The 26,315-nt window shown below is 49.8% G+C and overlaps 1 protein-coding gene across 4 annotated transcripts in view; it reads right to left on the reverse strand.

Annotated features, from left to right (window-relative positions):
* The window catches only part of Lhpp (phospholysine phosphohistidine inorganic pyrophosphate phosphatase), a 99,184-nt gene that overhangs the window by 50,236 nt on the left and 22,633 nt on the right, over positions 1-26,315 (reverse strand). For 2 of the 4 annotated variants that reach the window (XM_052762343.1, XM_052762342.1), the window contains exons 3-6: positions 24,813-24,966; positions 16,462-16,525; positions 14,367-14,459; positions 7,670-7,761 (exon numbers count right to left, since the gene is read on the reverse strand). In XM_052762343.1, the coding sequence (XP_052618303.1) occupies positions 7,670-7,761; positions 14,367-14,459; positions 16,462-16,525; positions 24,813-24,966 (403 nt within the window). Of the gene's footprint in view, positions 1-7,136; positions 7,582-7,669; positions 7,762-14,366; positions 14,460-16,461; positions 16,526-24,812; positions 24,967-26,315 lie in introns of those variants that run through there. The other 2 variants (XM_052762344.1, XM_052762345.1) reach the window with 2 other exon arrangements.

Raw genomic sequence — 26,315 nt, forward strand, 5'->3', positions numbered from 1 at the left:
CCTGCCCTGCGTCTAGCAAGCTAGCCCGACCCCAAGGATGACAAAGACACATATCAGCAGGGGAGCAGGAGGGGGTGAGCATGCATGGGAGTGAGCTGCGAGTACAGGGGCATGGATGTGAGTGTGTGTGTGTGTGTGTGTGTGTGTGTGTGTGTGTGTGTGTGTGTGTGGTGTGTGGTGTGTGTTGGGGTGGGGGTGGGAGGGAGGCTGGCTGTGAGTGCCTGTGAATATGTGTGTGTGTGTGTGTGTGTGTGTGTGTGTGTGTGTGTGTGTGTGTGTTGGGGTGGGGGGTGGGCGGTGAGGGGTGGAAGGGAGGCTGGCTGTGAGTGCCTGTGAATGTGCACTAGGGTCTGATGTGCTGCAGCCTGTGGTCTGTGCATTCAAGTCCTGAACTAAGGAAGGGTTGGCTCTTCTAGAACCTGGTGATCAAGCGCCCTCTCGTGGCCAGAGCAGGAGGCAGCGCAAGAACGAGGAAAAGGAAAGCTGACTGTGGAGCTGGTGGTGGTGATCCTGGAGAAGAGGGATGGGAAGGAGAGGACAATTAGGGGAGGGGGGACCTGGTGCTGTCCTGTCTTCCCTGAGCTTCACCCCCCCCCCAATACTTGAGGTACCCTGTCAGACTAGCTGCATGGATACAGGAGGAAGCTTGGGCCTTTCAGCTAGCATGTGGAACCCAGGTCTGAGTATGGGATAAAATGAGGTCACCCTACACCAGGGAGAGGGAATACTGTGAGGACAGTTTGTGTGACAGCCCCCCATTCTTCCCTGTCACAGGCCAGGGTCAGATGCCACCGCCATCACCCCATGATCCTGGAGTAACCCTGTCTGAGGTACAGAGTCCTTGTCTAGATGTGGTTCTGCTTGGTGGGGAGGGGCGGGGGGCTGGGACAAGTTAAAGTGCAGGGATACATTGGCTACCATTGCGCCCACTTAATGGGCCAGCCAGCCCGTGTTGGGGCAGGCAGAGTCCCGTGTCCAGTGATTTCCACTTAGGCAAGGGCCGCCCTGGTTGGGCATGGGTCAGCAGGCGTTAGCTCTGGTGGGATGGCTTTCCTTTTTGAGAAGCCCCAAATTCACAAGCCTTGGGCAAGCTGAGTGCACCCTGAAAGACCATTTGTTCTTACAACAGTGTCATGACACAGGGGACCCCTAAGGGTACAGGGCACAAAGTCACTTATGACACTTAGCCTTTCCCCTTTCTACTCAGCATGGTCACCACCTACACTCAGTGCTCCTGACCACCAGCCACTGCTTTAGCAATGGCAATCTAGGACGCAGAGGTGATGGTCACGGAGCAGGAGGAGTGGTTGGCAGGACATCCCAGCACCAATGTCCCTGCTCTATTTGGGCCTCAGTTTCTGTGTCTGCAAATGGGAGATGGCACAATGATACTGGGGGTTCTGTGGTCCCTCTGAGATTCGGCTCCGTTTCCTCTTTTATCTGTGGGAAATAGGACCAGCCTCCAGTACTGTCCTAGGGACCAGAGGACAGAGGACAAGGCTAGACCAGTGTCACCCTAATGCGGATGCCTTGGGCCTTTTACTCAGGCTTCTGGCACTCAGTCCTCTGGGGTCGACCCTAGGTAAGGGACCTCACCCCACTCCAGGCAGCTGGGTCTCTTCTGAGATGGCTCTGATGTACCTTTCTGGGTGCAGTTTCCTTGAGGAGTCTGTGAGGGCCCTTCCAGCGCCCCACGTGAAGACAGCGGAAGCTAAAGGTTACACAGGGTTCCCTTCCACCTCTCAGAGAAGCCTGGAAACCAGGCCCTGCAGGCATCATCCACAGGCACAAGGTGACACTTCCCGGGTGTGGGGATGAGGTTAGATGACCCACTGCAGGACCTGTTCCGGGTCAGAGGCTCCCAAAGCCAGGTCTTCCTGTAAACCAGCTCATTGGTAGAGTTGGTCCTCAGACCTGATGTGTTTGGAAGGGACAAAATGAGGAAGAGGAAGAGATCTGAGCCTGTCTGAATTCAGAGGCCGCCCACTGGCACACACCGAGAGCACACATTGCAGGGGGCAGTGTGCAGGATGCCAGAGATGCTGCTGGAGTCACAGCAGCCACCACGGCTATTCACAATAGCCACCACTATTCCCTAGGGATAAGGGACACAGGACCCCTGTGGCCACCAGTGTGCAGTCAGCGGTCACCTGAGGGTGCATCTGTGAATTAAGAGTGTCATTTGCAGTGAAAAGGGGACAGTGCGAGAACACACACACACCTCCAGTCACAAAAGCTCAGGTTAGGGTTAGGGTTAGGGTTAGACTAAAATTTTCCAGTAGTTCACTGATAGTAAGTGTAACATAAAGCGTTACGGTTAGAGATAGGGTTAGTGGTCAGGGTTAAGATTAAGGGTAGATTTCCTAGTAGGCCACTGTGGTAGTTTGAATGTAACTGGCCTCCACAAGCTCATAGGGAGTGGCACTATTGGGAGATGTGGCTTTGTTGGAGTAAGTGTGGCCTTGTTGGACGAAGTGTGTCACTGTGGGGGTGGGATTTGAGGTCTCCTATGCTCAAGTTACTCCCAGTGTCACAGTTCACTTCCTGTTGTCTGTGGATCAAGATGCAGAACTCTCAGTTCCCTCTCCAGCGCCATGCCTGCCTGCATGCCACCGTGTTTCCCACCATGAGGATAATGAACTAACACTCTGAAACTGTAAGCCTCCCCAATGAAATGTTTTCCTTTATAAAAGTTGCTGTGGTCATGGTGTCTCTTCACAGCAATAGAAAGACACCACTAAGACAGCCACTAACAGTAAGAGTAACAAAGTATCAACATTCCAAACTGTCTTCTCCATAGAAAGTCAGTGCTGGGCTTGCTATCTCTACTTGGTCTCTGAAAACAGTGTTTTTTGCATGTTCCCATTGGGACAAGTCACTTTTCAAGCCACTTGAGGCTCTCCTATCTGGCAGTGTTTCTAGGGCTATAACCTCTAGGTCCCTTGTGGTGATATTGTGTTCCCCAAAATATTGTGCACCCTAATAAACTTATCTGGGGTCAGAGAACAGAACAGCCACTAGATACAGAGGCCAGAAAATGGTGGCACACACGCCTTTAATCCTATCACTTGGGAAGCAGAGATCCATCTGGATCTCTGTGAGTTTAAAGCCACACTGGAAACAGTCAGGCATGGTGACTCAAGCCTTTAATCCCAGGAAGTGAGCCTTTAATCCCAGGAAGTGATGACAGAAAGCAGAAATGTATATAAGGCATGAGGACCAGGAACTAGGGGTTAAGCTTTTAGGCTTTTAGCAGCAGTCAGCTGAGATCCATTTGGATGAGGACACAGAGGCTTCCGGTCTGAAGGAAACAGAATCAGCTGAGGAATTGGCAAAGTGAGGTGGCTGTGGCCTGTTCTGCTTCTCTGATCTTCCAGCATTCACCCCAATACCTGGCTCCAGATTTGTTTTTATTAATAAGAACTTTTAAGATTCATGCTACAGTCCCTCAGCCTTTCAACACTCACGAACAACGGCACAAACCGAGCCTCTTGTGCTGGAATAGCCTCACTGTGGGTGACCTGTTGTGGAATATTATTTTCAGATGCGTTACATTTGTTTATGCTGTGGGACATCTGTTTTAATGATGCAAAGATGTGTTGTATTCTTTTGTGTTCCATTTACTTAACTCTGTGAAGCTATGTAACTTTGCCTGTCTAAAACACCTGATTGGTCTAATAAGGAGCTGAGTGACCAACAGCAAAGCAGGAGAAAGGACAGATGAGGTTGGTGGGCAGAGAGGATAAACAGGTGGAGAAATCTGGGAGGAGAAGATCAAGGAATGAGAAAAGGAGAAGGAGGAGGACTTCAGGGGCCAGCCACCCGGCTACACAGCCAGCCATGGAGTAAGAAGTAAAGAAAGGCATGTAGGATAAAGATAAAAGCCCAGAGGCAAAAGGTAGATGGGATAATTCAAGTTAAGAAAAGCTGGCTAGAAACAAGCCAAGCTAAGGCCGGGCATTCATAAGTAATAATAAGTCTCTGTGTGTATTTATTTGGGAGCTAAGTGGTGGGTCCTCAAAGAGTAAAGAGTAAAAGAGTTAAAAAAAAAAAAAAAACAACAAGGGGCTGGAGAGATGGCTCAGAGGTTAAGAGCACTGACTGCTCTTCCAGAGGTCCTGAGTGAATTCAATTCCCAGCAACCACATGGTGGCTCACAACCACCTAATGAGATCTGGCTCCCTCTTCTGGTCATACATGCTGTATACATAATAAATAAATAAATCTTTAAAAAAAAATACAACCAACTAGAGTGACCCAGTTGCTCCCTTGTAAGAACTAAGATTCTTATTTTGTCATTCTCCAGGCTAGCAAAAGAGGATCTGCCTCCTCACAAACAAGTCCTGTCCTGTGGAACCAGGGCAAGTGGTCAGTTTCCAGAAGCCTGTTGGTAATTAACCACAGCTGCACAGTCACCACCCTGGGCTACCAGCAAAGGACTTGGCATGTGCCAGGCACTAGTTGGAACTTTACAGTTACAGAAAGATGCCATAAAACAGTCAAGAAAAAAGCATGTTGCACAGTATAATCCCATTTTTGTAATAAAGGAAAACCCAAAACATTAGCCATGTGCTTGTAAGACCAAAAGGGTGGTCTCCAGATGGAATTCTCTCTGCAAGTGCAAGCTCCATCAGGTGGATATCACTTCCCTCTTGCTGATTTTAGGTTTTATGGTGCTGGGGATTGATTGGGTCTAGGGCCTCACACATTTTGGGTAAGTGTAGTATTGTATTCCCCCAAATATTGTGCATGCTAATAAACTTATCTGGGGTCAGAGACAGAGCAGCCACAATATTAAACATGAGGATAGGCAGTGGTGGGACACACCATTAATCCTAGCATTCCAGAGGCAGAAATCCATGTGTTCAAGGATATGGACAGGCATGGTGACTCATCACGCCTTTAATCCCAGAAAGCAAGCCTTTAATCCCAGGGAGTGGTGGTAGAAAGCAGAAAGGTTGGTGGCTCACGCCTTTAATCCCAGCACTCGGGAGGCAGAGCCAGGCGGATCGCTGTGAGTTCGAGGCCAGCCTGGGCTACCAAGTGAGTTCCAGGAAAGGCACAAAGCTACACAGAGAAACCCTGTCTCAAAAAACCAAAAAAAAAAAAAAAAAAAAAAGAAAGCAGAAAGGTATATAAGGCATGAGGACCAGAAACTAGCAGCATTTGGCTGGTTAAGCATTTGGCTGGTTAAGCTTTTAGGTTTTGAGCAGCACAGTTCAGCTGAGAGCCATTCGGATATGAGGACACAGAGGCTTCCAGTCCGAGGAAACAAGATCAGCTGAGAAGTTGGCCAGGTGAGGTTAGCTGTGGCTTGTTCTGTCTCTCTGATCTTCCAGTGTTCACCCCAATACTTGGCTCCAGGTTTGTTTTATTAATAAGAACTTTTTAAGATTCATGCTACAGGTAAGCACTCTACCACTGAGCTACACCCCACCCCGCTGACACTTCCCTCTGAATGGCATGGAGATCACTGGACTCTGCAATGGGCCCACACCTGGGGGACTAGTGTGGGTGTAGCTCCTAATCCTACTTGTGTGTGGGCCTCCCTCCTGGTGTGAGGGATCTTCCTTAGAGACTCAGCAGCCTAGAGGTTTGTTCCAGCCAAGAGCAAAGCCACAGTGCATTCTGAGTACATGGGCCACACAGGTTTAGACTGGCCAGACAGGCCCCAACCAAGGACACATTTTCCTCAACTAAGATGTTTTCCTTAATAAACTAGAGTAGTCCTGCTTCTGGGCTTTCAAAAACAAAAGTGCTACTCACGTGTCTGGCCACCAAGTTGCAACACACACCGAACATGTGCCAGCTGGGCTCCCACAGCTAAGCAGCATGGGGCACTACCATAAGTAGTGCAGCCACAGAAGGGTGCTGAGCCCCACTGCCCAGTGAGGAGCCTCTGGCCAGGAGAAAGCAGAATCAGGCTTTGCAACTCTCAGGGAAAAGAGGGATCATGGATTGTAAAGTCTGCTATGGCCTGAATGTGTCCCCTCAAATTCTGGTGTTAGAAACCAAATTCCTGGTGCAACAGTGTTGGAAGGTGGGCCTTGGGGAGGCGCTTGGTCATGAGGATTAATACCCCATGAAAAGGCCTCGAGGGAGCGGGCTCTCTGCTTCCTATCGCACATGTTAGGATCCACTATCCCTCCTCCTCTGGGGATTCAGGATGACACATCTGGAGCCATCTTGGAATGGGACACTGACCTATCGGCACCTTGATCTTGGACTCCGAGGCTTCAGAACCGTGAGGGACTCTATTTCTTGTCTTCAGCAATGTGGTACTGTGTTTTACATCAGTGTGAACAGACCAGGAAGGGGCAGGCTGGCCACTTGGGAAAAATGCTTTTGTAGCCTCTGAGCAGGACTCCCTCAGGTCAGATATAACCAATGGAGCCATAAGAGCCTCCTCAGAGAGACTGGGGAGGAAAGAAAGTCTGTATTTCAGGGATGCTGGGGTTTCAAAACCACTTCCACCCTGGGAGAGTCTAAGTGGCTTCTGACCCCAGACTCCAGGAGTGTGGACACTCCCTCCCTCACTCTGAGCTTACAGAGGGCCTCAGCTCATGCCTGCCTCAGGTTTCTCACCCAGGATGGATCTCAGAGTGAAGGTTAGGCCATCGGTGGATTCTAGCCCTGTCTAAGACAATCATTCAGATGTGTGTGACTGATCTACCATCCTTCATATCCAGATAACCATGTTTTCACCAAGTCTCTCTAGCACTGACAAAATGGTGCTTTGTTTGAATGGCCTGGCCACAATGGAAGTCACTGAAAATAGGCAAGGCAGGGGCTAGTGATACGGTTCGGTTGGTAAAATGCTTGCTTAGAACGCACAGAGCCCTGGGTTCGATCCCCAGCACAGCATAAATTAGGAATGGTGACACACCCCTATAATCTTAATACTTGGTAGGTAGAGCTGGGGGTGGAGGGGCTCAGAAGTTCCAGATCAATTCTGGCCACATAGCAAGTTTGAGTCAAGCCTGGGCTACATGCGAGCCTGTCTCGAAACTTAAAGGAGGGGTAGGAGAAAGGGAAGGGGAGAAATTATGTAGTTATATTTTAATTATAATAAAAAAATTATTAAGCAATAAATAAATAAGCAAGACACGGCTGATGCATAAGACACTCTCAACGGCGAAGCAAGTCACAGCCCAGTCCCCAGAGGGCAGACCCAACTGCCCAATTCCTAGCAACTGTTCATAAATGTCAGACCCAGAGTATCCCTGACAGCTATCCGGGGTCTCTGTGCCTCTCACAAGTTGGAGAAGGTGGAATGAAAAGAAAAGGCAGGTAGCCAGACAGTGTGAGGCCAGCTGTAACCTCAGTGGCTGCAAAGGTTCTGAGCACACTGCCCAAAGGAGCGTGGATGGCTCCACCCGATTCCCTGGCCGCAGCCCCAGCATGGGCAGAGCTTCGCCTCTTTATCCTCACGCCACGCAGATTCATGTCTGCCTCGAAGTCCAGGCTCTGCCTCACCACCACCACACAACGAAGGACAGTGATTTCTACCACAAAGGTCAGCCATCCGGGTCCTGAGGGGCCAGCTACAGACAAGGCCGTGAATGTCCACATACTGTTTGTCTGGAAAGAAAAGCCCCAAGACAGGAAGGCTGTCACCCTGGGACAGTCCAGAGAAGAGCAGGAAAACGAAGCGGCCGCGGGCACTGACCTGAACTTTCCGGTCCGCACCTGCAGCGCTCTCATTCCACACTGCTGGGCGCCGCCAACATCACCCACGATGTCGTCGCCGATCATGATGGCCTGTCAGTAGTGAAATATGCTCAGAAGTTATGTCAGGAGAGTCTTATTCCTGGGTTCTTCATCTTTCTTTTTTTCTTTTCGTGACATAATAAACGGCTTGATTTGATGTTTAAAGCCACCATCATACAAATTAAACAAGATAATATTGTCATTGCATTGATTTAAAGTCAACCCACCTTGAATCTATCTCCCGCTGCCCCCCTGGGCCATGACCAGTTTATTTATTCAATGTGAAATCAATCAGCAGCCGTCCAAGTGATCTGGCGCCTTGAGGGGCACCCGCCTCCACACAGAGCAGACTGCCTTTTACTTGATGCTAAATGCTCCTCTGGGGTCAGGTGATTGTGTTGTGAAAACTAAGTCAGTGTCTGGCAAGTCTGTGTAGTCTCCATTTCAAAAGGTTTTGCTCTCAATTGTCAAGTGACTCCGTGTAAAAACCAAACTCTAACCACACACACACACACACACACACACACACACACACACACACACACACAAGAAATACTTGCTTACTGGCTAGGGTTTCAGAAGCAGTCTGTGGGACAGATTCCTCCCACCTGAAACAATCCCCCAAACCAGGCAAGTTCTCAGAACCAACAGTTCTCAAGGCACTGGACATCACACAAGGAGGGGTGTGTCTTTCCAGGCACAGGAAGCAGGTGAGGTGAATCTGTGACTCGCCCAGCCCCTGCCTTCAGTGTTCTCACGGTGTATGTGTGGGGAGGCTATCATGGGCTGAGCTGTACCCTCCGAAGTCAGCAAGGCCTGAACCCCAGTGTGAGTACTTGGACATGGCACCTGCAGAGGTAACTGAGATTCCGTGAAGTCAAGGGTGGAGCCCTGACCCAGTGTGACTGGGGTCCTTATTGGAGGGGGAAGAGACCCCACAGCTGTCTCCTCCAGACAAGTGCAGCAAAGGCCACGTGAGGACACAGCAAAGAGGCAGCCACTGTGGTTTGGATATGGTTGGAGGGTATCTCCCAAAGGTTTACGTGCTGGTGGCCTGTGCTGGTGGCCTGGTCTCCAGTGTCATGGTATCAATGGAGGACTCTGTAATGGATGCAACTGGAAATCATTACATTAAGCAAAACAAGCCAGACTTAAAAAGGCAAATACAGCATGTTTCCTCTCATAAGCAGAATCTGAAATCGAAACTATACACATGTGTGTATCTGTATATGTGCGTGTGTGTGCACTTGTGTGTGTGGGTGTGCATGCATGAGTGTGTGCATTTATATACGTGTGTGGTTATAGGTCCTGAAACTAGAAAGGCGACCACGTGAAGAGAGGAACAGATCGCAGGGCGGTGGGAAGTAGAAAGAGTAAAGGAATACATGGAAAGGAAGCAGAGCAGGGCTGCCTAGCAGAGAGGAGACCAGCTGGAGGCCAAGGGGTGCCAGGGACCAGTGCACACTTGAAAATCCTCACTGGATTTCTCCGACCTCTCTTCCACTTCCTTCCTGTGTTTCACAGATATGTTACAAATACTGGTGACAAGCTGATTTCCATCAATGTCCCCAGATAATCATATGGTGCTTATTCTTAGAATATTATGGAAAGTCAAGACATTCTGGTCTTCCAGTTGTAGTAATGCACCAAAGTTCCTTTTAAAACTCACTTAATTTTTATTTATTTATTTTTCTTTCTTTTTTATTATTATTAAGAAATTTTCTGTTCATTTTACATACCAACCACAGGTGCCCCTCTTCTCCTCCCTCTTCCCACCTCCCAGCCTTCCCCTCCCCAACCCACCCCCCATTCCCACCTCCTCCCAGGCAGGGACTCCCATGGGAGTCAGCAGAGCCTGGTACATTCAGTAGAGGCAGGTCCAAGCCCCTCCCCCTGAACCAAGGCGTGTAAGGTGTCCCACCATAGGCACTGGGCTCTAAAAAGCCCGCGCATGCAGCAGGAACGGATCCTGATCCCACTGCCAGGGGCCCCTTAAGCAGATCAAGCTAAACAACTGTCTCGCCTATGCAGAGGGCCTAGTCCAGTCCCATGGAGGATCCACAACTATTGGTCCACAGTTCATGAGAACATAAGGGAATGGGATGGTCGAGTTGGAAGAGGGACAAAATGGGAGAGCAAGCAAAGAGATACCATGATAGGGAGAGACATCAAGAGAACAGGAAGAAACAGGGTGCTAGGGAAGTTCCCAGGAATCCACAAGGATGACCCCACCTTAGACTACGAGCAATAGTGGAGAGGGTGCCTGAACTGGTCTACTCCGGTAATCAGATTGGTGACTACCCTAACTGTCATCATAGAGCCTCCATTCAGTAACTGATGGAAGCAGATGCAGAGATCCACAGTCAAGCACCAGGCCGAGCTCCGGAAGTCCAGTTGAAGAGAGAGAAGAGGGATTCTATGAGCAAGGGGCATCAGGATCATGATGGGGAAACCTGCAGAGACGGTCGGCCAAACTAGTGGGAACTCCCTTAAGTTTTAAAAAGTCAGTTTAAAGCAATCCTGAGCAGATAATGGTGCCTGTGGCAAGAGCCCAGCTTTGGCAAAACACGGAACCTTCTCCTAGGAGGACAGTGTTGGGGGGAACACTGCTTGGAGCTGGAGTGGAGGTTCTCTGTTTTGTCTTCTACCAACTTTCATACAGCAGTGTAGAAACCATCCAGCCACCTGGGAAGATCCAGCCAGTGACATCTACTTGCCCTAGTGGGACAGCCTGGGGCACAGTGACACACGGGCTCGAGACTTCAAAGCTGTAGGACTACCCAGCAACTTGCACAAAGTGGCCTCAGGTACAGATGGCCAGATGCTTCATGTCAGGCTTGCTGGCTCCCTTTCCAGGAGCCACGCTAAAACTGTTGATTCAGCCTTTGAACACTCAAGGGTTCCGACTCGGGCGTCTACTGCTGCCAAAGGCGTTGGGATCTTTGTGTGACTGGGCTTCCTAGAAATGGAATGCAAATCCCAGCTACGGCATGTCATGCCTGGTACCTTCCATGCCTCTGAGAACAGTAGAATTGTGTACAGATGGGGTAGGGCTGTAGCTCAGTCAGTATAGAGTTCTTGATTAGTATACACAAGGCTGTGGGTTTGAGCCCCCAGCACTGTATACACTAAGTGGGGTGGTGTGTGCCTGTAATCCTTAGGAGATAGGGGCAGAAAGATCAGAAGTTCAAGGTCATCCTCAGCTACACAGTGAATTCAAGGCCAGCCTGGACACAAGAAATACTGCCTCCAAGCAAACTCTTACGTACGTGCCTGCACACATACAACTAGACAGTGGAAACTGTCTTCTCAGGATCCTCTCAGGCTGGTATTTGTTGATGTGGCTCCTGGAGATGGTTTCTGAAAAAAACTAATCCCGCGGAGGAAGTGCTATCACATGGAAGAGCATCTGTGGGATAGATGCTTGGGACAATGACATGATGCCAGCATGGGACAGAACCCCAGGAAGCAGAGATGTGGGCGGCAGGGAGCTGGGGCTAGACATGGGCAGCCAGTGGGGTGTGCAGTGAAGCCTGTCTGGGCCAGCTTGTGGGCTCCGCATACCAAAATGCTCTCAGAACCCTGGGGAATTTCCAGATTTACCATCAGTGAAGGACAATAATCACACGGAGAGGAGCAATTATTGCCAAATCATTTAGGATTTAAAAAATCATTGGCAAGAAGATGGAGGTCAAGAGGTGCACTGTCGGGGGAAATAAAAAACTCTACCTGTCAGGCTTGGCTTTTACTCCTTCCTGTGATGTGATACAGGGGAGACAGACATTCAAAACTGAAGGACTGTAGTCCAAGAGAACCCAGAAATGCGGAGGGCTGCAGGGGGCTGTCACTCTCCAAGACAGACTCTGTGGTTTGGATTTGTAAATCGGTCTCTGGTGTGGGGCACATGGGTCAGTGGGCAGAGCACTTGTCTGGTGTGTGTGGAAGCCTGCATTCCTATTCCCCCAGCAGCAAAGAGAATGCTTGAGATCGTGGAATTCGGGAGATGGGAATGCAGGAGTATCAGAAGTTCAAGCTCATCGTCGGCTACAGAGTGATGTAGAAGACAGTCTGGGCTAAAAGAGGAGATCCTCCGGCTCCTTCAGTACTGCCTGCTTGCAGGTCTCTCCTTCACCATCCTGGGTGCTCAGAAGAATGGAGCCTAACAGGTGACAAGCTTTGGAGGACAGGCTTCCAGAGCCCCAGGGCTTCACTTCCCAAGAAAGTCTGTGTCCCGTGAGCTGTCAGCTCTCCCTCGACTCTGCTGGGCAGAGTCCGCCCCCGTCACAGGGAAGCACACAGTGGGGCAGGCAGGGCACACACCCTGCATGGACAGTCCTCAAGGGATATCTACACCTTCAGCTTCCAGTCACCTCAGAAATGCAGAGGTGACACTCACTAAGGCATTTTCACCATGGCTTGGCACATTTATAAGGACAAACACAAACATGGCAAAAGCCAAGGATCTTTTTTTTTTATGTGATTTTTTTTAAAAAAAAATGTATATTTAAGGTGTGCTGTTCTCCTTATTTCTGGACCCTTGAAAGGGCCTGATTACCTCTAATAGGGTAAGCCCAGTCCTCTGCTGTTTCTAGGCTGTTTGGGAAAAATCTGGTGGAAACTGGGTTGGGGGCTGCCACCACGGGGAGCTCAGGCTCTAAACACCTCTGCAGAGCCATTACCAAGGGAAGAGCGGTGATGACTTCATTGATTAGGGCAGCTCAGAACAGTTAAGGTGAGCCACGACCTGGCACCCGAGCAGCCTACAGCAGCCCTTCCCAGGCCATTTCCATTAAAAGCACACACACACACACACACACACACACACACACACACACACACACACACACACTACAGAGCCAGGGATTATTACTTGTGTGTGCCTATAGTTACGTGAAACTCTGTCTACACATCCGGAGATTTAAATAACACTGGCAAGCCTTTCCGCAAAATGGCAGGCTGGAGCCAGGAGAGGACAGTGGGGGAGATGCACAGGTACCTGTTTAAATTCAGACCGCATTAGCTCGCCCAGTGCCAGGCACAAAGCCCAGGTGTGCACCACGGCACATATACGGAGGTCAGAAGACGAGTTCCAGGAGTCAGTTGTCCTTCCACCCTGGGAGGCCTGGTCATTGGGCTTGGCTGTAGGTGATTTAACCCACTATGATATCACGCCAGTCTGAACTCTAGAACATTTTTATCACCCACAGGAGACCAGGTACTCATGAACCGACGTTCATCACGTGCCCACACCTCAACCTCTGGTAATCACTAGTCCACTCTCTCTGCCTCTGTGGGCTTGCCTGTTCTGGACAAGCCCTATAAAAGGATTCCATGCATGCTTTTACACCTAGCTTCCTGTCCTTGGCAGACTACGTTCATGGTCCATCCCTCCTCTTTATGACTCGGTGATACTTCACTGTCTGAGTGGGACACATGCTGCTGACCCATTCCTAGGGGATAGGCAGACAGCTGAGTTCTGTTCAGCCTTTGAGTTACTGTAAATACAGCTGCCATGATCATCTATACGTGGTTTAGAGGACTCTTTGGTTCTGGGGCTCAAAACCAGGGCTTCGTTCTTGTTAGGCAAGTGCTCAACCACGGAGGCACCCTCAGGCCCTCCAAGTCTGTTGTTGTTTGAACACCAGTGTCAGTTCATCTGGGTCCACACCTGGGAGTGTAACCACGGGGGCAGACGGCAGACTCATCACCAAAGTTTCCCTCACAGCACTGGTGCGCTAAAGCAGCCCTACCGGCAGGACACAGGGCCCCAGCTCTTCCACATCAACACTTGGCATTTCCTGCTGTTTCTCTCCTTTAGTGGCCATAGCAGGTGATGGGGTTTGACTTGTGGTCCTAAGGAACCAAGAGACTCAGCATCTTTCTGTCTGCTCTCGGGTCATTGCCTGGGGTTTTTACTGCTTCGCACTTTTGTTAAAATGCCCGGTTTTAAAGGAAACATTTTAACATGGAAGGATCCAATAGGCCTGAGATTTGCTTTAAAACACGACAGTAAAAAATCAGCTCTGGGGCTGAGGGGATGGCTTAGCTGGAAGAGATGGCTTGCTGCGCGAACATGAGTCCCATAAGGATCTGGGCACAGCAGCACACATCTGTAATCCCAGTGTTCCTATGTTGAGACGGGAGACAGAGACAGGAGAAGCCCTGGAAACTCAGGGGTTAGCCAGCTTGGCATAGGCAGTGGCAGGTAAGAGAGACCTCATCTCAGAGTACAAGGCAACCCGAGGCTGTCCTCTGCCCTCCACATGCACACTGTGGCACACGTGTACCTGCGACTTACACACACACACACACACACACACACACACACACACACACACACACACAGAAAACAAAAAAGGAAAAATTTGTTTTTTAAGACGGGGGAAAACATTACAAGAGGAGAATGTGTGTGATCTGGTTGTTGGGACACACGGCGAGTAACTATCTCATTCCTCTCAGGGAGAAGAGTTCTGGGCTGGAAGGATGGCTCAGTGGGTAACGGCACTGGCTGCTGATCCTGACAATCTGAGTTCGATTCCTGGAACCCACAGGGTGGAGGGAGAGAATGAATGGGCACCATCCCACACCCAGAAGAACTAAGTCAGTAAAGGTCCTTTTAAAAAGTTAAAGAAGAGAGGAGATTCTGCCCCTCCTACCTGGTGAGCTTCCACCCCGATGGCTTGTAGGGCAGACTTGAAGAACTCAGGGGAAGGTTTCCCGACCACTTCAGCCTCAATACCACAGGCATACTGGCAAAGAAAAGACAGAGCACGGGTTTGAGATCAGGAACAGGAACGTGACCAAACATGGGAGAGACTGTCTTGTGATGGGTGAAGCCCTTCACAAAGCAGGATGCTTGCTAATGGGCCTCAAAAACATCTCACAGACAAGAGTGCCACAATTCCACAATAGGCTGCAGCCCAGAATGCTTAGGATACCTACCCTCAGCTCTGCCACCCGCTCCAAGGCTGCCCACAGCAAAGTGGCACACATACCTAGCAAAGCCACAGGCCTCCCAAGGGACAGGGGACCAGGGCTCTCATCTGCCTGTTCAGCTACAATCCCATTCTCTTGCCCCTTCCTGCTGCCCACCTCCAAGTAGATCACAGACTCCCCTGAGGGGTCCAGGATTCAATCCACCCACCTGTGTTGTGGAATATTCGTTTAAGATGTGTTACATCCACTTATGCTGTGGAACATTTGTTTTAATGATGAAAAGATGTGCTGCTGTGGGATGTTCTGTATGGCAAATGTGTTGCTCTGATTGGTTAGTAAATAAAACACTGATTGGCCAGTAGTCAGGCAGGAGGAAGTATAGGCGGGACAAGGAGGAGAATAATTCTGGGAAGTGGAAGGCTGAGTCAGAGAGACACTGCCAGCCGCCACGATGACAAACAGCATGTGAAGATGCCGGTAAGCCACAAGCCATGTGGCAAGGTATAGATTTATAGAAATGGATTACTTTAAGATATAAGAACAGTTAACAAGAAGCCTGCTACGGCCATACAGTTTGTAAGCAAAATAAGTCTCTGTGTTTACTTGGTTGGGTCTGAGCGGCTGTGGGACTGGCAGGTGGCAGAGATATGTCCTGACTATGGGCCTGGCAGGAAAACTCTAGCTACAATGTGCTGCATTCTTTTATGTTGCATTTGTTTAACTCTGTGAAGCTGTGTTACTCTGCCTGTCTAAAACACCTGAAGGTCTAACAAAGAGCTGAATGGCCAACAGCAAGGCAGGAGGAAGGATAGGCGGGGCTGGCAGGCAGAGAGAATAAATAAGAGGAGAAATCTGGGAGAGAGAGAGAGGGAAAGAGGGAGGAAGGGGAGGACACCAGGGACTGGCCACACAGCCAGCCATGGAGTAAGAAGTAAAGAAAAGGTATATATAGAATAGAGAAAGGTAAAAGCCCAGAGGCAAAAGGTAGATGGGATAATTTTTTTAAAAGATTTATTTATTTATTATGTATACAGTGTTCTGCTTGCATGTATCCCTGCAGGCCAGAAGAGGGCACCAGATCTCATTACAGATGGTTGTGAGCCACCATGTGGTTGCTGGGAATTGAACTCAGGACCTCTGGAAGAGCAGCTAGTGCTCTTAACCTCTAAGCCATCTCTCTAGTCCTAAATGGGATAATTTAAATTAAGAAAACCTAGGTAGAAACAAGCCAAGCTAAAGGCCTGGCATTTATAAGTAAGAATACATCTCCATGTATTTATTTGGGAGCTGGGTGGCAGGCCCTCGAAGAGTTAAAAAAAACAAAACAAAGCAAAAACTACACACTTGCCCATCCTAACCACCTGCATACAGGGGGGCAGGGGCTGATACCACTGGTACAGGGCGTGGTATAGTAGGAGTCTAGGCAGGGGATTGGCCACAGTCACAGTGGACTCCAGAGGTCTGGCCACAGATGGTTCTGTAACCTGGAGGGAGGGTCATCTCAGGGACAAGGCCGGGGAGGACATATCAAGCCTGAAGTGTTACAGGGCCAGGAAGGAGGCAGCCATGAGTCAAAGAAGAGTGGTAAAGAGCATGCTGGGAGAGAGCAGCAGGAGGTTGGCCGGGGTTGGGGTAAGAGAATGACACACATGTAAATGACGGTGTGATGGCCCAGGCAACGGGAGAGCCAACCCCAGAGGAGAGGGAGTGTGTGGCTGGAAACCCCACACAGGAGGCCCACTCAGAGACATGAAAGGCTACTCCCTCTTCTCCAGAAAGCCTGAAGAGGGCAAGGGACAGAACCAGGGCAGGTACCTCGAGTGCCTTCATATAGGCTCCAACATCCAGCATAAGGCCAGAGGTCTCCTTGTAGTAGCGTCTGCAAGAGAGTAGAAGGGAAGAGATGAACAGAGAGCCACAGGTGCAGGGCAGTACTGACGCCATGCTGAGAGTGACTGATGGAGACCACATGGCAGAACCAGAGGGCCGGCAGCATTAGGACACCATGGATCATTCAGCCAGTAGCCCCCTGCCGCTGGTCTTGTAGGGACCCTACCGCAATGATTAACCAGGGACCCAAGAGGGACAGATGGATCCAGTTACTAACACAGAGGAAGACAAGTGACCCGTGTTCTGGGAAGGGACCGCAGGCCCCCCAGAGCATGTGCTGACTCCCTAATTGCTAATAATTAACCCTTAACTGCCGCCTGAGGAGAGAACTCCATTAGTTCCACAGCAGCCTGCCACATCTCCTGTTAGCTGGGGTCAGGCAAGGTGCCAGGTTTCACGGGCACCAGCTGCTTCCATGAGATGACAAGAATGTCGTCCCAACCAAAGACAATGCAGGCTCTCTGGGAGCGTTCCTCCTTAAGATCCTCTCATTGCTCTTCCAAGTGCCCACGGGCCCATCCCACATCAGACCAAGGCCTGGAGGTACCAGGAGTCCTGACCGCAAAGTCATCCGTACCTGGGGCTCTCTGAGCAAAGCCCTGTGACCATAAGGAAGCAAGAAGGTGGCTAACACATCATACTCTAGAGACAAGGTTCGCTGAAGCCCAGGAATGGTACGGGGATCTGAGTTTAGAATTATTGAGAGGTCTGACCATCTCTGTCAGTTTTCTCTTCCTTCTGTGTCCAGCAGGGGACATTTACCTAAGCATGTGTGCAGAGGACAAGAGAGAGACACACGCAGGCTGGCTTCCATATTCAGATCCCCTCTGCTTCCTAGCAGGGACTTTGGGCTATGTAAGAACGTCAGCTTCCTCACATGTAAAATGGTCAAAAGAAGCGACCCATCCATATCTGGGCTGTTGTGAAGCTTGGACAAAACAACACACAAAGTTCCTTACAGGCCCAGAACACAAACACCACTCAGCAGAGGACTGGAGAAGTCTACAAATTGCTGTTCACTGGAGCTGAGACACAGGCCCTGAAACAGGAGCTCAGGGGGAGAAATGAATACAAGCCCCAGATCTGGTGGTGCTACTCCTGTAATCCAGCACTCAGGAGGCTGAGGCAGGGGGATTGTGAATTCTATGCCAGTCTGGGATACATAGCAGATCCTATCTCAAGAATTTTTTTTCTTTTCTTCATGTGTATGTGTTGGAACATGGTCTAAGAATGGAGTTATGTGAGGGGAATCCCGAGTGCTTGTGAGAAAACTCCCAGAAACAAGAGTCTTGTGATCTCAGTTTCTGCAGAACACTGAATTGCTCTTGGAATGTGTTTTCGTGTTCCTCCCAGATATAGCGGGCAGGAGTGAGTTTACTTCTGATGACTCATTATTATTGCTGCTGTTATTCAATGAAATGGTTAAATGATCCTTTCTATGCCTCTATGGAAAAATAGGTTTTTGCCACATGCAGCTTGTCCCTGTGGTTTTATACAGCTTGAACTCATGAGAACTTTACTCTTGTGATTCTTTTTAACCTTCAGACTATAAACTGTCTGATGCTCTGAATAAAGCTGGCTATTGCATGAGACTTTAGTCCGACTCATTTACTGGCTCCATTCTCCTAGATCCCACCACCTCTAGAGTGGTGACATGAATGTATGTGTGTGCAGTATGTGCACACAGAGGCCTGAGGCTAGGATCGAGAACACCCGAGACCACTCCTTCACCTTATTTTTTTGGGGGGTGGGGTGGGAAATGGTCTCTCAATCAAATCTAGGGCTTGCTGATATAGCTAGTCTTGCAAGCCAGCTTGCTCTTGGAATCCCCCGTCTCTACATGGCTGGAAGTAAGGGTGGCCTGCCGCACCCACCTGGCATTGTGTGGGTTCTGGAGACCCAAACTCCAGGCCTGGTGCTTGCGTGCCAATAGCTTTAACCACTAAGCCATCTCCAAAGTCCTCAAGAAGTTTTCTTTAAAAATTTCTCCAGTCTGGTGAGGCGGCTCAGTGAGTAGACATTTGTCATGCAAGCATGCGGACCTTCGGATCCCCAGAACCCAGGCGTGGTACCATGTGTCTGCAACCCCAGTAATCCTGCACCAGATGGGAGGTGGAGACAGGAAAAGCCCCAGAAGCTAGCCTCGCAAACGACAAAGGGACCCTGTCTCAAACGAGGCGGAAGGTGAAGAGCGACAGCTGAGGTTGTCCTGTGACCTCAGCATGCACACCCTAGCATGAGCATGCCTATACTAACTGACAGACAGACAGACACACACACACACATACACACACACCTGTGATCTCCACATGCACCCCCTGGCACGAGCATGCCTACACTCATAAACATACAAACACAGACAAATAGAAAGAAAACAGCAGACAGACAGACAGACAGACAGACAGACACACACACACACACACACACACACACCTGTGATCTCCACATGCACCCCCTGGCACGAGTATGCCTACACTCACAAACACACAAACACAGACAAATAGAAAGACAGACACATATACACTTACTTAAAAGTGTTTGTTTCATTTTTTCCCCCTATTTTTACAGTAAACTATAATGACTATTTCCTTAGCCAGGGTCTAGAATTTCAAAGAACTGGAGAATGATAAACAGAATCTGGCCAGCAGAGGGAGACACTGGTGCTGTGCTGTGTGCTATCTGGGTGGCAGGTGCCTGACCCTGCTCCGTCCAGGATTCTTTGCAGGACTCAGGGACATGCCCAGACCTGGCATGCACCCCTGGACTCCCAGTGTAGAGGAGACACAAACAGACCCACAGAGAAACTGTAAGCACACACACGGTGAGCTGCATGAATAGGTAACAGAGGCATCCCTCAGAAGAGATGATTAAGCTGTGCCCTGATGGGGAGCAGGTCACTCTATGAGTGAGGGGAAGGAGTGTGAAGACCAGGGTCACTTTGGGATCACCAGAGCACCTGATGGGATCCACAGTGGCCCACCTCCGCACCCACAGTTGGGCCACCCTCTTTGGGCAAGGGCCCTCAGGAGACTCCCAGAGGCTACAACCCTTGTTCCAATAGGTAGCCAGAGAAAGATCCCCGGGAGAGGATTATCAGGGTCCTCCCAAAGGAAAGGATTAGTAGAAATGGGTTAGGCAGAGGACAGAGTGGGGACAGACCTAACTCAGCACAGGAGATGCTCGCCAGGAAGTAAACAGAAACTTCCAAAACAAAACTGTAAGGGGTCCAGCTGTTTGCAGCTAAGGATTCTGGGGGTTTCCAGGCTACACCAGGGCCAGCTGGAGGACACAGGAGACTGGATGGAGGGGAACACGCCCTTCTCATTTGGAAATCTCACCCCTAAGGAGTCCTTGGAACACAGCTCTGCTGGCCTTGGATCTAGAGGTTTATTCTAAAGTAATTTCAGGATGTTTGGATTTACTGGGTGACTTGAAATACAGCCAAAGCATGACCTTCTGGGCCAGAGAAAATGGATTTTCAGAAATTAAAATAAAAACTTTTTTTAAAAATTTTTTTGAGACAGGATTTTTCTGTGTAGCCTTGGCTATCCTGAAACTCGCTCTGTAGACCAGGCTGGCCTCAAACTCAGTGATCTACCTGCCTCTGCCTCCGCCCGAGTGCTGGGATTAAAGGCATGTGCCACCACTGCCCGGCTAAAATGAAAACTTTTAATCTCCACCCCACCTCTCCCTCTCTCAACAGAGGCTTGTTTTTGAGACAGGGTCCCACTACACTCTCTGTGTAGACCTCCAACTCACAGAGGTCCTTCTGCCTCCACCCCCACCCCCAAGTGCTGGAATTACAGATGTGCCCACTACCTCAGTTTATGTGATGCTGGGGATGGATGCTTCGTGAATGCTAGGCAAGAACTCTACCAAACAAGCTACATCCCCAGCCACCCTCTCAGTTTTCTTTCTTACTTTTTTGTTTTTGTTTTTTGAGTTTTTCTCTACGCAATAGCCCTAACTGTCCTGGAACTCACTCTGTAGACCAGGCTGGCCTGGAACTCACAGAGATCCACCTGCCTCTGCCTCCTGAGTGCTGGGATTAAAGGCCTGGGCCACCACGCCCAGCTTACTTTCTTTTTTAGACTGAATCTGGGCTGCTGCTTATAGAGCACACAATTTTTCTGTATTTCTTATTCATTCAGGAAAACAAAAATCTACCTTGCAACCAGCTGCTGGCTGTAAACACTGTGTGTTCCCTTTAAGAGGAATAGCAAACAGGCATCTAATTTACACCCCTTCACTAGCAACCGGATATAGTTTTCCTTCCTTTATGGCACAGTGTGGCCTACTGCGGGCCTGTGAGGGCCCTGGGCCCTCTAGCCACTGAGGGCCACTGTGGCTACCGGGAGAATCGGGGCACAGGGAGCAGTCACATCTGATTTTATGCTTCGTTCTCCCACCGTTTCTGATTCCTCGGTGAGGCCTCCCTGCAAAATGACCACTTGACCTCTCCCAGAAGAGCCATTAACCTCCATAGTCTGTAGAGTAAACAGCTTAATTTTCTGATGGCGGCATGACAGGAGAAATTACAAAGGCAATTCCCTCTCTCAGTCCACACAGATGCCAAATGTAAATCACTCCCTCTGGAGGAGGGGGACATCCTGCCTCCCCGTACCCTCAGGGAAGACACCCCAGCCTTGACTGTAGTGACAGGGGCTCTTCCTGGGTCCTTGGGCAGCCTGGAGAAGCTGCCACCCTCTGGAAGCTGTTGAGCCCTTTCTCTGTCTGGGTTTGAAACATGCCACCCTTCACCCAAGTCAAAGTCTAGGGAGCTGAAGCCCCCCCCCCATATCAAATCAACCCTCACCTACTGCTGAGTCTGCTGAAGTTATCACCCAGGCAATCGCAAGCAATTGCTGCTTTCATCCTTTTCACCAACGTGCTTATTCAAGCCATTACTCGCGGTCTGGAATAACCTTTAGCAGTGATAAAACTGCATCAAAGAAAAATGTGTTGACATAAATGACCTACAATATTGCTTTTTCATTATGCACATTTTCTGGTGGAGGGTTGCCGACTCAAATACCCAAGGGCAGGGCCCAGGTCAGTAAGTTAAGCAGGCCAAGTGTGCCGAGATTAATGGGCATGAGGGCCCAGTCACCAAGCACTAGATGGAAATACTTCCAGCAGGAAGCCCTGCTGCCTACCAAGCTCGGCAGGAACCCCAAAGAATCATGCAACCTCCAGAGTGCAAGACGCTGAACTTCTGATACTGTTTCTGTTGACCAGACTAGACATGTACAGTCTTCTGGAAACGAGCTGGGCAGCACGCATCATGAAGCTCAAAATGAGCCAGATCTGGTGACTCATACATGTAATCACAGCACTTGGGAGGCTGAGGCAGGAGGATTGCTGAAAGTATGGGTTATCCTGAACTACAGAGTGAGACCCTGCATCAAAATTAATAATAAAAAGGAGAAATAAATAAAAGGATAGAAAAGAACAAAAAAACAAACCCTTAAAAACCTTCCTTTAGTGGTCTCTAAGGACAACATCTGATGTGACAAAGACACTCAACCATCACTTACGGTCACAGACAGTAAGACACAACCTCCCTGTCCAACACTAGGGATCACTGAACACAACCCCAGGACACTCACAAGGCAGATAACTGTGTCACAGAGATATTGGGTGTACCAAGTCATTCACACGCTGTTGTTTGGTGACTGTAAGAAACAGGCCACAGGGGCCTGAGGAGATGGCTCTGTGGTTGAAACCTTTGCTGTACATGAGTGAGGAGTGGAGTTCAGATCCCCAGCTCACATAAATGCCTGGTGGACATAGTGGCCCGCTTGTAATTCCAGCCTTGGAAGGCAGAGACCCCCACGACAAGCTGGATCATACCTCTGATCTGTGTTTGACTGAGAGATGCTGCCTCACTGAATAATGTGGAAGATGGATGGAGGATGCTATTCCTGATGTGCGCGCGCGCACACGCGCGCACACATACACACACACACACACACACACACACGTGTACCCATGCACATGCAAAAGTGTATACACACACACACACACACACACACACACACACGAAAACAGAAGAAGAAAAAAACCCACACGTGACAGAACAAGGTCAAGCCTGACTCCCACACTGGTTCCTTGTTGTTGGGACCAGATACATAACCGGGAAGGAAGGAAATGCTGGTTCACAGTCTGAGGGGTATAGAACACCACGATGGGGAGGCGTGGGGGCAAAATCATGAAGCACTGGGTCCCACTGCATCCACAACTGGGAAGCAGAGAGCAGTGAATGCTGGTACAGAGTCACGTGCTTCTTTTCCCTTTTTCATAGGGGATCAGAAGCCCTGGAACTGGAGTTACAGACAGGTGTGAGTGGCCATGGAGGTGTGGGAATTGAACTCGGGTCCTCTGGAAGAGAAACCAGGGCTCTTAACCACTGAGCCAACTCTCTAGCCCCAAGGATGAGTCTTCCCTCTTCATTTAAACCTCTCTACAAATACCCTCGTGGATAGGTCCAGAAGTGTGTATCTCAGGTGACTCTCGATCCAGTCCTGTTCGCAGCACCGGATGAATGCCTGCATCTGAGGACATACACCCCCAGGCTGGTGTTGGTGCTGCACAGCCGGACTGCAGAGACCTTTGATTTTCTTCTGAGGCTCTGTGATGTCTAAGTTTTCTTCAATGAGAGCTATCTCGGGGGTAAGGAAAGATGCTACTAGGCTGGGGATACAGCTCAGTGGTCCAGCCTCGCCTAGCTGGTCAATGCCCAGGACCGACAGCGAGGGAAAGCGTGCTCTGTTGGCTGTGGGGGCACACCTGTAACTGCAGAGGCGGGAGACAGAGGCAAGGGAATCGGAAGTTGAAGACCAATCTCAATTATACAGAACATAACCAGCTTCAGGCCAGCCTGGGGAGATACCAGACCCCGTCTCAAAAAAAAACAAAACAAAACAGGGGCCAGGAAGACGGCTCAGCAGTTAGAGCACTTGTTCTCACAGAGGACTTGGGTTTGGTTCCTAGCACCCACGGGGCGGCTCACAACTAGCAATAACTCCACTTCCAAGGAATCTGGTACCCTTTCTGACCTCCGCGGGTGGCAGGCACGCATGTGGTGTACATACATACATGTAGGCAATACATGTGCACACATAAAATTAAAAAACCAAAGAAAGCAGATACGGGAGAAAGGAAGGAAGGGAAGATGTGAAGCAAACAGTGCTTTCCTTTAAGGAAAAGCTGGTGTGAGGGTGTGCATCCTGACTGTCCCCCAGAGGCCCGGGGGCTGAACGCTTGGTCCACAGCTGGTGGCAGTGTTGAGAGGTGGTAGATCCTTAAGGAGGTGGGGGTCTAGGACTGGAGAGATGGCTCAGTGGTTACGAGCACTGGCTGCTCTTCCAGAGGACCTGGGTTCAATCCCCTGGGACTCACATGGCTGCTAACAGCAGTCTGTAAATCCAGTTCCAGGAAATCTGACTTTCTCTTCTGGCCTCCACCGGCACTACACATATATGGTGTGCAGACATGCATGTAGGCAAAACACTCATACACATAAAATCATAACAAGTATTTTTTTTAAAAAGGAGGTGGGGTCTAGTAAAAGAAAGTTAGACCCCTAAGGTGAGGGAGCTTGGAAGGACTCTGGGGACTCTTCCTCTTTCTCTCTTTCCTTCCCAGTCCCCATGGAGCTAAGCTGGACACTTCTCCCATGGTGTCCACCCTCACCACAAGCCCAACGCAAGCCTGTAAAGCTATGACCCCGATACCTGGCCTTCCTTTAACCAGTTTACCTCAGGTATCTGTTGGAGAGGTAGAAACTGACTAGCATGGTGTTGAAGTGTGATAAAAGCCCTGCGAAAGCATGGGGACCAATCCCAACTCTACAGACGGCATCTGGCATCCAGACCAAAGCATCCTCCCAGACCCCAGGTCCATCTATTAATACATGAAGTATCCCAGGGACCATTCCTAAACATCTTGTGCTACGTCCCACGCTGAGGGATCTTCTCCTACTTTACTATAAACTTAGGACAGACAACACCTGGCCTTTGAGATCTCCTCAGGGCCTCCACCTGCACTGATGCCCCGCCCCTTCCTGGCCCAAGTTTCTGTCAAACAGCTCTGGAAAGATTATTAGAGGGGAGGGAAGGAGCGGATGAAGAGAAAAAGCAAGGCAAGGAGAAAAGTCCCCTGTGCTCACCCCCACAGCACCTGTCTGCCTCTGTCTCTACTTGATTCCATAGCAGAGAACCACAAAGCACTGGGCAGACCTGCCCAGCAACATCCCCCTGCTGCCATTGACTCACCCCTTTCCCAGGGATATGAGCACGGGGTTTTCCAGCTCCATGAGCACTCGGAAGGCTCTGTTCATGTTCTCATAGGAAAAGCCTTCACCAGCATCCGCAATCACGACACAGTTTGGGTTGGCCATGTCGATGTCATCAAATTCTGAGCGGACCCCTGGAAGGACGAGAGACACAGACAGTCCTCAAGCCCGGAATGTTGGCCTCCGACCAGCTCCTAACTGGGACACCTTCTCTCAGCTAGGTCTGCCTGGCAGAATATATATTTCAGAACAGCCTGAAGCTGGGAAACATCCAGACATAAATAAAACTGTGGTACGGTCCCCACAGGGCAAAGAGCAAGAACACAGTACATGTGGTGAGCCTCTAGGCTGCTGAGAAAAACTTGACAAAAAGACTGCTTTCTGTGAAAGAGAGGGCTACCTCAGCAGGCCTGGCTCGCTCGAATCCTGCACACTCCAGAGAGAGGCCTGTCTTTAAGACTGGCCCTCTAACAGCTCTAGGGAGAACCCCTGTGTCCCTACAAAGGTCCAGTCTGATGGGAGGAGTTTCGCACCTGAAGAACCGGGTCATACTGGGTCAGTTTGATCTTGAGAGACGGATGTGGATGGAGGCGGAGTCCCTAAGGTTAGTCACATGAGGACTGTGTGCTCAGATGGCCAGCCCGTCTCAGAAAAGTATAGGCTTTCCAACCTGCCATGTCACACATCACTGCAGAGACAGCCAAGCACATCCAATGCAGGGGACAACTGGGATTTCATGCCTGGCGTCCTCTGCCCTTCGCCTCATGCCGCTCCTCCCTGGTCAAGCTGAGCTGTGATCTTTCACTGTGCCCAGCTTTAATGGTGAATGCAATGTCTTTCTGGGCCTGTCCAGGGAGTAACTGAGACCTAGAGTCGCCTTTGGGGTCCCTGGATCAAATAGACGTTGTGCCATTCTATTGATATGTAATTCTAAATAGGTACATTTATTTGCAATAGAAATATAAAAATAATGACTGTCACCTGGGTGGTGGTGGCACACACCTTTAATCCCAGCACTCAGGAGGCAGAGGCAGGCAGATCTCTGAGTTGGAGGCTAACCCGGTCTATGGAGAGAGTTCCAGGACAGTCATTACACAGGGAAACCTTGTCTCGGAAAACCAATAATAATAATAATAATAATAATAATAACAACTGTCATTAAGGGGTAGGTGTAGGAACTGACTGGAAAGGTATGCAGGCAGCTTCAGGGAGATAATAATGGAGGTCTCTAGAAGGGTGGGATTCCGGGGGTACAAAAGTTAAGGTCAGCAAAAGCATAGCAGAGGTTTGGGTTCTTGGCCACACATAACTCTTACATCAACAGAAAAAAAAAAAAAAAAAAAAAAACTGACCACACACTGAGCTCCAGTTAGTCACAGGCTGAAATGCTGAGGGGGACTGCACCAACACCCACTGTGCTAATCTGGCCAGCCTGGGTGGCCGGCGAGCCCCAGGGAGCCTCACGGCCTCACTTCCCCGGTGC

This window comes from Peromyscus californicus, unplaced genomic scaffold, assembly GCF_007827085.1.
Source record: "Peromyscus californicus insignis strain IS unplaced genomic scaffold, ASM782708v3 Scaffold_4__1_contigs__length_199733344, whole genome shotgun sequence".
Classification (NCBI taxonomy): domain Eukaryota; kingdom Metazoa; phylum Chordata; class Mammalia; order Rodentia; family Cricetidae; genus Peromyscus; species Peromyscus californicus.